Source organism: Sapajus apella, unplaced genomic scaffold (genome assembly GCF_009761245.1).
Source record: "Sapajus apella isolate SASKATOON/1434 unplaced genomic scaffold, GSC_monkey_1.0 scaffold45, whole genome shotgun sequence".
In the NCBI taxonomy this organism is placed as follows: Eukaryota; Metazoa; Chordata; class Mammalia; order Primates; family Cebidae; genus Sapajus; species Sapajus apella.
Genome location: NW_022436985.1, coordinates 4,889,175 through 4,901,507, shown reverse-complemented (window position 1 = coordinate 4,901,507; position 12,333 = coordinate 4,889,175). Strand labels below are relative to the sequence as shown.

At 35.2% G+C, this 12,333-nt stretch overlaps 1 protein-coding gene across 3 annotated transcripts in view; it reads left to right on the top strand.

Annotated features, from left to right (window-relative positions):
- GRID2 (glutamate ionotropic receptor delta type subunit 2) overlaps positions 1-12,333 on the top strand; it is a 1,512,615-nt gene that overhangs the window by 796,568 nt on the left and 703,714 nt on the right. For all 3 annotated transcript variants that reach the window (XM_032239845.1, XM_032239843.1, XM_032239844.1), the window contains one exon: positions 3,379-3,663. In XM_032239845.1, the coding sequence (XP_032095736.1) occupies positions 3,379-3,663 (285 nt within the window). The remainder of the gene's footprint in view (positions 1-3,378; positions 3,664-12,333) is intronic.

The window sequence follows — 12,333 nt, the reverse complement described above, 5'->3', positions numbered from 1 at the left end:
AACCTCTCTACCCCCGGCTGTCCCTCCCCATTCCCCCCCCACAGACCCCAGTGTGTGATGCTCCCCTCCCTGTATCCATGTGTTCTCATTGTTCAACACCCACCTATGAATGAGAACATGCAGTGTTTGATTTTCTGTTCTTCTGTCAGTTTGCTAAGAATGATGGTTTCCAGATTCATCCATGTCCCTACAAAGGACACAAACTCATCATTTTTTATGGCTATGTAGTATTCCATGGTGTATATGTGCCACATTTTCCTTGTACCGTCCATCATTGATGGGCATTTGGGTTGGCTCCAGGTCTTTGCTATTGTAAACAGTGCTGCAATGAACATACCTGTGTGTTTGTCCTTATAATAGAATGATTTATAATCCTTTGGATATATACTGTATATACCGAGTAATGGGATTGCTGGGTCAAATGGAATTTCTATTTCTAGGTCCTTGAGGAATTGCCACGCTGTCTTCTACAATGGTTGAACTAATTTACACTCCCACCAACAGTGTAAAAGTGTTCCTATTTCTCCAAATCCTCTCCAGCATCTATTGTCTCCAGACTTTTTAATGATCACCTTTCTAACTGGCCTGAGATGGTATCTCCATGTGGTTTTGACTTGAGTTTCTCTGATAACCAACGATGATGAGCATTTTTTCATATGTTTGTTGGCTTCATAAATGTCTTCTTTTGAAAAGTGTCTGTTCATATCCTTCCCCCACTTTTGAAGGGGTTTGTTCGTTTTTTTCTTGTGAATCTGTCCTTTCAACAAACTGGACAATAAAACTATCTCAAACGAGGTTTTCCCTAGTTAGAGCTTTACCTTTGCTATGCAAAATTTTAAGGATACAAATACAAGACTCTCCATTTGTGCTGTTGTGGTGAAAAGGGCAGTGGGCAGTGGATTAGAGAGCTGGGTCATCTATTTTGTTTTTTAAGTGTGGGTGTGTGATTTCTTGACCATAAAGGGTTGGGTACTAACAGAGGGATGCTCATTTGTAACTCACAGGCCACTACTCTCCCAGTCTATTTCTATGAGAAACCTAACAAAATGCTTTTGGTACTTTTTCTTATTGAGTCTCAAACTCTCAAAACAACATTCCAGGATACCAATTTGCCAACAAGGTCATCATAAGCACAGCAGGTAAAGCAAATTTTCCATCCTTGGACTGCATGATCTCCAAATTATCTTCCAGACCTGATATTATATGTTTTCTGACTATAATTTTTGATTATTTCTATTTTGATTTTATAGGAAAATTTAAGATATTCTTACTAATACAAATAGCATGATAAGTAATACCAAATAGTAATCCAAAAACAACACATTTTCTTATACAAAAATAACTGGTTTTAGTATTTGCTTAATTTGTGTTCTAATGGAGATTAATAGAAAGTAACAGTGAATTGAAAGAAACAAGAATATATGCTAAAGCAAATTTATCTGCTAAGCAAGATTAATGTATGACTTTTAATTTTGGAATGTATCCTTCTAAATCTGAAGATTAAAACAGTCAGTTTTCCTACAATGTTATATTTGACAGAATATAATACTGAAAGTAAATTTTTCTCCAAATTTCAATGTTGATAACTTTATAAGTTTTGTGGTAGAAGTATGTAAAATATTATACTTACTTAATTACCTGTAATTGATATAATCTGAAGTTTGAATCCAGCTGTGTACACATTAAGGCACTTTTCTTATTTTGATTTTAAATGCTACAAACAAAATCTCTTCTAAAAAGTGACTTTCTTTTTGCTTATATAAATGATTAATGGTCGTACATATGAAAGTAATGAAATAAAAATTTGATTACTCTTTTTGCATTAATTAATTGAACTTCTAAATATAAACATATTATTTTCTATGAAAATTGAATTCATGTACATGAGTAGAACATGTGATTTTTGCTAAAATTAGACCTCAAAATGTTATGGTCTAAGAAGTATCCATCTGGGCCAGACACAGTGGCTCATGCCTATAATCCCAGCATTTTGGGAGACTGAGGCAGGTAGATCATGTGGTCAGAAGTTTGAGACCCGCCTGACCAACATGGGGAAACGAGCCAGAACCCAACTCAAAAAAAAAAAAAAAAAAAAAAAAAAAAGAAGAAGAAGAAGCATCCATCCTTCATGCTTTCACATTTATTGGAAATGAGTATAATCTCTTTCATGAGACAATGCTTGAAAAATATGTCTTTAATAATTATTTATTTATTTTGCATGTATTGGTTGCCTTGGCATTAATAATAATACATTTATTTGATGATTATATGCTTATCATTAGTATAGTATTTTTAAGCTTGCACTTTAAATCAGCCTTCATTACCTGGCCAATTAATTATATACAAGAACTTACCATTAAGTTTTCCTTTAAATTTTTAAAGAACTATGTAAAACAATCCATAATAAATTTTGAATCTTAAGAATGTTATGCCTAGAATGCCTAAAATCTAACATAAGGCTGAACCAGTTATAACAAATGAGCTTCCAATATAAAAATAATTTTTTCATTGATTTTTTTCTGCATTTATTTTTGAATTTATTTTTGATCTTTTCAAAGATTGTCAGTATACCTCTTAACTCTTTTTTGTGTGTATGCAATTTCTTTACATTTACTTATAATTTACATTTGATCCAGTTTTAAGTACATTTTGAGATATGCACATAGAATAAAGTGAAATTAAAATAGATTGTAACCATATAGTAGAAATTATAAATTGTTGATCTGGGAACCAGAGTGAGACAGTGGCTACAATTTAGTATTTGATTTGATTTGACCATAAGTTTTCTTACTGTCAAAGAAAAGAACAAAAACATTTTTATTTCTCCAATTTATGAAAAGGGGCAATGTCATCAAGTTTTTAGATACCAGAAGCGCTGTTTTCTGTGGCCAGAAATGCTTTCGCCAAACCTTCATCTTTCCATTTATGCACCAGTTTACATATCATCTACTTTTTGAAACCTTGTATTATACATTCAGTTGGGAATTATCTTTTCTCTGAATTATAAATTGATAATTATAAAAGTTTATCTCCCACTAATTGAATATTTATCATGTGAGAGGCAAATAACTGACACTGTATTTTCTCTAATCCTTGCAATATTCCTGGAAGATTCTTAATTTTAACCTCTTTACAGATGATGAAACTGAGCCAAGAGAAGCTAAGTAATTTGCACAAGTCACATAGCTAATAAGAGCAGAATTCTTGAAATACGAATAGCGCTTTGTAATTTGAGGATCTCCTCATATAGAATGTTATTTTCTAAAACATTTGTATACCTGTATAAAAATCTATAAGCTTTATCTATCCACTGCTTCTCAAAAAGGGAAAATATGTGAAACCCATTGACATTTTGAATATTACTGTGCTTTCTTACAGCCTGTGAACTTATGAATCAAGGCATCTTGGCCCTGGTCAGCTCCATTGGCTGTACATCAGCAGGATCCCTCCAGTCTTTGGCAGATGCCATGCATATCCCCCACCTCTTCATTCAGCGCTCAACAGCTGGGACCCCAAGGAGTGGCTGTGGACTCACGCGGAGCAACAGGAATGATGACTACACTCTCTCAGTTCGCCCACCTGTCTACTTGAATGACGTTATCTTAAGAGTGGTCACAGAGTATGCCTGGCAGAAATTCATTATATTCTATGATAGTGAATATGGTAAGTGTTTATAATTTGTGTGAGCTTTGTAAGCTGATATTTGCATGAGAAACAATTTCATGAAATCTTAAAAATTTCAAGGAAATTATTCATTGTTATTTGTGGTTTTCTTGTTTTGTCATATTCTTCTTAGGTATTTAAGTTAATGTGTTTAAGTCCAACATTTTGGTATAAAGTGAAGTTTAAATATAAATACTTGTACCACTTAATGTTCAGTTTACAAATGTTTCTAGAGAGAATCTGACTCCATTACATCTTGATTTTTCTAATAATAGGAATTTAGTCATAAAAACAACACTGTCTTTCTTCCCTTTCAAAACTATGTATACCCCACTATAACGCAGAAAACCATATTGGATAACCCTAGAACACTGAAAATTTACCTCTTTCTATTAGTTGGTTAAATGAAATCTGAAAGATCTTGCTTACACCCTTGTGTAGACTTTAATATCTACTGAGTACTTAGCTCCTTGGAATCACTAAAATGATATCATCATACAGTTCATATTGCATGCTATCTATGTAGGAAATCTCACAAAAGTATTCAGTACTACAAAAACAATTTCTTTAATCTTCCAAAGTAAAACATAAAGCATTGTCCCTAAATTTACCATAATTTGAGAAGACAATGCTTTGTCTCAGTATATTTACTGGTACTTCATTAAAAACTAAACCAAATAATATTTTGGTTGACATACATTTTTCTGAATGTATCTATCTTTTTTTATCCAGAGATATTAACCTATAGTTGCCTCTTATTTGTGTCTTTAGGGGGAGAAATAAAATATAGATGAGTATGACTAAATGAGGGAAAATAGACAGATCTTTTTAAAGAATGCATATTTTGAAACATGTGTTTTCTTAGAGGTTGTCTTGAGAAGGAGTCTTACAAAAATTTTCTGTTCAGTATGGATGGGCTCAGTTTTTACATTTTTCTGGAAAAAAAAAAAACCAGAGATTTCACTCTCTGTAGCATAACTTACTTTTCTTGGCAAATAAGTAAATAAACATTTTAAAAATTGCCTTCTCCTCCTAAGCTACCCAGCAATGTGAACAATATTGGAGAACAGTTACACAAGAGTCAGCCAGAAAGTGCCATCAATAGAACTGAGAACAAACAAGTTGGCAGGAATCTGGGAAGCAACAAATAAGAAAGAGCTGCTGTGGACTCCCAGGGAGGGAGAGCAAGTGGCAGTTACATTTAGCCCTAAACATTCAATCGTTGCATGGGGTTTTGGCAGCCAGAGTCCCATTAAACTTGGTGGAGTGGCTTCAGCCAAAGCCTGTGGCACTCTCTGGAAACATACTCCTTTGTCTCCAAGACGGAAATCCTTATTTTTGTTGCTTAATTCATGTTATTAAGGGGTCACAGAACACAGACTAAGAGACTGAAATGAATAGAATAAACAAAAAGGATATTAAAAATAATTGGCTCATCAGTAAAAGTAAGGATTGAACCCAACGCAAGTCTGAAATTCCCTGATAGGATTATTTAGTGAACATAGTAATTTCTCTGTAATCAACCTGCTGAATAAGCCTTGGTTGATTTTCTTACAGTCAGATTATTTGTGAGCTTTATAACTTAAATGGTATTCTTATGACCTATGATCAAACATGTATTGAAATAATAAATTTAAAAACCTTAACTCTTATTATGCTTTAAGTTCCAGGGTACATGTGTAGAATGTGCAAGTTTATTACAGAGGTATACACATGCCATGGTGCTTTTAGTTAGTACTATGAAAATAGTCCTATGAAATAAAGAACAGAAGGTAACTTTTTTTGATACGGACTCTCATTTTGTTGCCGAGGCTGGAGTACAGTGGCATGATTGCGGCTCACTGCAACCTCCACCTCCTGGGTTCAAGTGATTTTCCTGCCTCAGCCTCCTGAGTAGCTGGAACTACAGGCATATGCCACCACATTTGGCTATTTTTTTTTGCATGTTTAGTAGAAACAGAGTTTCATCATGTTAGCCTGGATGGTCTCTATCCCTTGACCTTGTGATCTGCCTGTCTCAGCCTCCCAAAGTGCTAGGATTTGGAACAGAAAAGTAACTTTTGATTAAGGCATTTTCTCAACATTAAAACAAGAACATCACTCTTTCATTATAAATGACCATGAAGCAAGAAAATTCCTTGTTAGTTTTTTTCCAAGTCCTTCATAGATTATAGTCAGGTAATTTGTATAAAAGAAGACATTTTTATTGTGGGTGAGATAACTATATTTTGAAAATGTATATTAAATAGGTAGTCACAGAATCATTTATACATGTTTGAAATTTCTTATTCTTTTCTCCTGAGTTTTTCGTTGAGTAAATAAGATGGAATAATCATGTAACATATGATTGGGTCATCTAGTTAGATACGAGGTTTGCTTTAGGAATTTTCTTTTATTCTTGGGATGAACTTGCTTTTTTCACTTATTTAACTTAATAATTTATGAAAAATATTTCTGCTTTTATTAAAATTATTTTCAGTCATAAACTTGTTTAATGAAAGAAAATTTCCCTTTAATACTTATACTTACAATAAATCTTGCAAGTAAAGCATTGGACTGTAGTCCAAAATAAACAGCAAGCTATTCAAACGCTTTGTACTTTGAAAAGAGCTACTTGTATTTACATATCCATTCATCAGTGCCATCATTTTAACTTCAAACATCAGAATTGTATTTGACTTTTATGTTGGTTATCAAGAATTGCTGCCATTAAGAAATGAATTAGCTATCATCTATGAATGGAATTAGGCAGCTTCCTGGGGCCAAATGTTATTGAAAATATATTTTATTTAGAAAAAATATATACTTTTAATAAAGATTTAGACTTCTACATCAAGTCAAGTGGAGAAACCCCTTTTTCAGAAGCAGTTAATTATAATTAAGGGCAAAATTTAAATGTCTACTTTAAATTTCTTAACAAAGAAAATTGATATCTTTAAGTAAATGGATGAAAATATGAAAAAATGTGAATGGATTGATTCAAAACATGTTTTAAAAGGCTTTAAAATAGGTTAGGAAGTGTTGAGTTTTTAAAAATAGATCTTTTGAGAAATATCCATTGCTTATTTGCTCAGTGCAATACAAAGTATGAGATACAAAGTATTACAAAATGTAGTCTTAGTCTTTAATAAACTTATAATTAACAAAAGATGTGTCTCTTAATAGAGAAAATAGTGTGTTAAGTGTTCTGAATGATTTAAACTCAGTGCTACTGGTGTGTAAAGAAGTGCTTAATTTTGCAGAAGGGATTAAAGAAGGCTTTATGGAATGACTTCAATCTTGATTGTGGAAGTTAATAATATTTTAAGAGGCAAAAATATGTGAGAAACAGCCCCCATACCAATAGAAAGTATGATCAAATATTGCAGCAATTAAAATATTAAAAATATATCTGATCATTTTAATTTGTCAGATACTAGAATGAGATATCATAATTTGCTCTCAGTAGTCCTATGAAGAATATTACTGTCACAATTTTATGAATAGGGAGGCAGAAACAACCAATGGGTAACTTGTCCACAAAAAACATAACTAGGAAGTATCAGATCTGATATTTAAAGTCTGACAGAGCCTATGATCTGAATCACTGATCTGTATAAAGGAGTTGCAATAATCTATTACTCAAGAATATAATAATAAGGGCTAATCTAATAGAGAACATTTACTATATCCAGCCTCTGTTCTAACTGCTTTACATGTATTATCTCATTTAATCCTCATAAGAGTCCTCTGAGGTAGTTATTATTATTACAAATGATAAAGCAGAGGTAGTGAGAGGTCAGGTGACTTTTGAGTAAGTGGAGAAGCTCCAATTCAAATACAAATGATCTCTTCCTAGTCCTAAACTTTCAACCATGAGAGTATATTAACATTATAGATATAAAAATAAGATTAATTTCCAATAGATTGTGAAATAAAAACAAATCTATAACTTACATAGAATCATCTTCAATAAAGAGACTTCAAGCCCACAGAATTCCGACAGACTAATACCAGGAGAACAAACTATATGTCAATTAGGAAGGTTTACTTATCATTGAAAGCATGGAAATGAGAAAGTCACTCAGCCAAAATAGGCTGACCAATCTGTAGCAGATAGCTATAGAGAAATGGCTGTCTTCTCCTTGTGGACAAAAGTAGAAATTTAGCAACCACAAATACATCCTTTTGTTGTTGGATTAATGCTTCTGGCCCAGTAAAGGTATATGCAGAAATTTGAGAAAGCCACCTGGCTTTTTAAGGTAAACTCTGATGGTTCACAGGCTATGTTTACCTGGCTGACTCAATAACCATTCTTTTTTCTTTGCAGATATAATACCAAATTTGTCTGAGAGTGTAATATTCCTGGCTATAGTCCTGTTTATAGAAAAACAATAGTCCCATGATCTCTTATAGCTAACATTTGTGATGTAATGCTGTAAGAAATTGTGAAAGGTTGGGAATTTGACCCTATTTGCAAGGTAACAATGTAGCCGGCATCACTTTCATGGATAGCAGTGGAAAACACCATGCTTTCAGATTGTATAGAAGACTTACTACTCATAGTACAGCAAGCAACATGAGCCTCATAGTAACATCTGTTTCTCTTGCCCTCAAGTTCCACAAGGCAATGTGGAACAGTTCAAGTGAATACTGTATGAGTAATGGGCTTATATGACACCCAAGAAACCCTGAGCTTAGGGAACCCGTGTTCTCTAATAAGAACTCCTGTTTTCAAAATGTGTAGTAACACAGGAGACCTTTGGAGAAATGTCTCCCAATAATATAATATTCACATTCTTTCTACAACATTGTTGGCTAATAGCAAATTTCCCCATGACATTGCCACTCCTCTAATTAATCTGAATGGCAGGGATTGGGAGAAAATCCATTCAATTTTTTCATCTGCATTTATTTGAAGATACTATATACAGGACTTTAATGAGGAGGATTGATCTCTACCATGCCCACAAGGGTCCTGGACCCAGCCAGCTGAACAAATCCCATGAACCACTGAAGTTTACTTTAAAAAGCCAGGTGACTCTCTTCTTAAATTTCTGCATGAACTTTTCCACTTGGCCAGAAGCATTAATTCAGATACAAAAGGATTTATTTGTGGTTACAAAAACTCCACCTTTGTCCACAGGTGAAACTTATCATCTGTAAATACACTGGCCAGTGAGTTGAATCTGACCTGAATGAGTTCCAAAGCTGAAGTGGTACCATTGATCGCTTCAATTAAATTCAGGGAAAAATTTATAATGGATAAATCCTATAGTAGGATACACAAGATTCACAGATATTGCACCATGTAACTTCCATAGATAAATAAGGTTACCCTCTCTTTAGAGAGATCTCATAAGTTTACTACATTATCTTCTGCTTATCTTTACTTAGTAAACACTTGAAAATTTCTTGTGGCTACCCTAATGTTCAAATCACATGTCTTCAGAAGGTTGGTAATCTTCATACAAAAATTATAGTACTGGAAGTGGGCATGGATCGCCTGAATTGGTAGAGGGAAGAGTTAGGCACAATTTTAGGAACCCCCCAGGTGGAACACGAACAAATACTACCTCCCATGTGACCTTCATGCCTGCTGGTAATGCCAGGTGTTCTCAATTAGTAGAATAATTTAGTCCAGTTACTGTTTAGGAGAGACTTTGTAAGAGTAGTTGATTCAGTTCATCCTGATTATCTATTCCAAGGGTCATCAAACTATTGTTGGGCCTGAAATCTCTTTTTGTAAATAAAATTTCCTTGGAACTCAGCCATGTTCATTTATCTGCATGTTGTTTGGCTGTTTTTAAGCTATGGTAGCAGAGTCCTGTAGTTATAACCAAAACAATATAACTTAAATAAACCTGACATATTATTATCTAGACCTTTAAGGGTTGTTTATCAATCCTTGTTTTATGCCACCAGTTTAGTGGCTTTCTTACCACCCAATGTAATGAGTGAGAATAGTAGTAGAGAAGATATTTAGAGGTATTGACAAGTGTTCTGCGTAGGGGTGGCAGGTGTATCCTCTGCTATTTGCAGGATACTTATTCATAGGAATAAAGGAATGACAATCAAGTCATAAATAGAGCCATCTGGTAAGAAAAGTCCAACAGTTAGTTAGGTTTAAGACATTTATCCTAATTTGAATGTTCTGTAAAAGGGAGTTTTCTTTCATGGAAAATACTCCAGAAATCATTTTGAAAGACAAATATCATTAATGTCCATCCTTTCCCCATATTTGTAGGGGTCTTTGAATGTTCCTTTCTCATTTAGTAAAGTTGGTGCTCTCCCTTTACCTCCAGAAAATTGGTGTAGTCCATCCTAATAACTATGATGTCATCTGTTCTCCATTATTTTTTGTTTGCACATAGACTTTTCATAAAAAATGGTGCAAGAACTACAAGGACATTTTTATAAAACTTTACAGAGACTGATCATGTCGCCTACTTTGGCCTGCATTTACAAGCTGCGTCTTCACAAAGTTCTCATTATCCATATGATCCAGAATCATACCAATAAGACAAGAAACTCCAAGAGGCTGAAACATAATTGAGTCCAAATCCCATAAGCTCCATTTAGGCAAGGCTGCCCCACAGGCTTCTCTAGGGAAAAAGAAAGAAGCATTATACACAGAAAAGGTCAGAATGAAATTCTGAAATTGTAGATAAAAGTAGGTGTGGATAATCCCACAGCACTTTCATTTTGATCATTGCACAGAAATCACCCAAGATGATATTATTTCTTTTTTGAAATACATTCATAAAGTGAAAAACTGCCTCACTAAGGTGTATGAACCAGGAAAAGGTGAATAAGATAAGCTGGACATCTTTTGGAGTCAGCATTTAAGGAGATTCTCTCAACACTCAGCAACATTGGAAGTCTATTGATGGTAGAGAGTGAGGAAGATCTGCTGAGTTCCTTGACTACCAGGCTATTGTTGAGCATGTTTTGCGTACATTTGTTAGGCTGCAAATGGTCCAGTGAGCTGAAAGCATGATACAGATTAATTTCAAGAGCTTCTAAAGTAGTGCCTAGGTCAGCTGATGAGACTGAAATAATAATAACACGACCTAAAAAAGAATCCACAACACTTTCAGGCAGCCTTGAGAAGTGGTCACAGGCCGGAATAATCAATGTGCTTGCAGGGGGGCAGACCACACTCTTTGGTTTTCTCTACTAGGAGACAAGGGTCAACTTTTAGCAGGAATCACGAGCATTGCATACAGTGCAGGCCTTGGTAACAGAAGTTCTTTGCTTTGTGTCCAGTCTGTGATGGTAGACACAGTAGATGGTAGGTCATGTCAGGCAGCAATGGTGGCAGTCTGTGTGGCTGTCTCAGTAAGCAGCTTGAGTCCAGTTGATCTGATCAGTTAATGGACTTTGACTATGGGTTTCTCTATGAGTAACCCTGATGCAGTCTTGATATACTTCCACAATTCACAGCTCCAAAGAGTGGTGTCTTTTAATGTTGCTATTCTGTACTTCTCTAAGTGGCATACCAAACTGCAGATCAGCAGTCATGATAGATAGACAGACAGACAGATAGATGATAGATAGATAGTTAGATAGATAGATAGATAGATAGATAGATAGATAGATAGATAGATAGATAGATAGATTGGAAGGGAGTATTGTATAAAGCTGTGAGAACAGAGAACAGGCTTAGACTCTGTCCACTTAGTGGAGCAGGTACATCCATTTTCAGTACTGCATAGCAGGTGCTGAGCTTGAATGACCCAAGTAAACTACAATAAGCACGTTCAGATTTGAGGTTGGCAAAACCATCACCATTTGTTTATGGAACCCCTGCATCTCAAGGCCCTGTAGAGCCAGCACTTAGCTTCAGGAGGTAAAGTCTCCTAAAGGGAGAATTGATTTTGATTTCCATGCTTGTTGGACCCTGCACATGTTGCTATTTGCTGAATTCGAGGTTACCCTCTTGAAGATAGGAGTGTCAGGTCATTCATAGATCAGGCTTTCAGTTTCAGTAAGTGTCCATTAGAAAGCTAATAGCTGCTCTTCAAAAGGGATGTGCCTAGTGGCCATATTGGGGGAGCACCAAGTCCAAAATCCCAAGATGAGTCTCTAGGAGAGGCTGTTTCTCTTCAGCAGAGGTCCCAAATTAGCATAGTCATTAGCCAGAGTCAGAGGTTCCCAGAGTCCAGCAAAGCACCAGGTGTCTCCTTCTGGGGAGAGAAGAAGCATCTCTCTACATGACATTCTTGCTGATAAGGAAAATCTCCTTCAATATTTATGAGGTAAGAAAGTAGAGGCATTTAACACATGAATTCCAATTATATACTCAATGTAGGAAGCAACAACAGTATATTAAGGTTGGTATAAAGGGACCCACCTACATGTCACATATCTTTCCCTCCCCTAGTGAGACCCCCACCAAATAGTTGAATCTAGGCACCTTCCCCTGGATAGGTATTATGTCTGACAAAGCCATAGAAGTCTGAGTCCCTCATTCTCCAAGATTTCTCAGAATCCTAACAGGTGCATAGGGCCTTTAGTCACTTTTAGGGCAAGAATCCTTCTTACTAAGGTGCTGATGCCAGGGAAAAGGGGAAAGAAGGGGACGGGAATGTGGATACAGAGACCTACTGTGCAACAATAAGCAAGGTACTTTCTGTTTCAAGTAGTTACTGTCGAGGTCAGCCAAGCAAATCTGGTTTTAGTCCACCC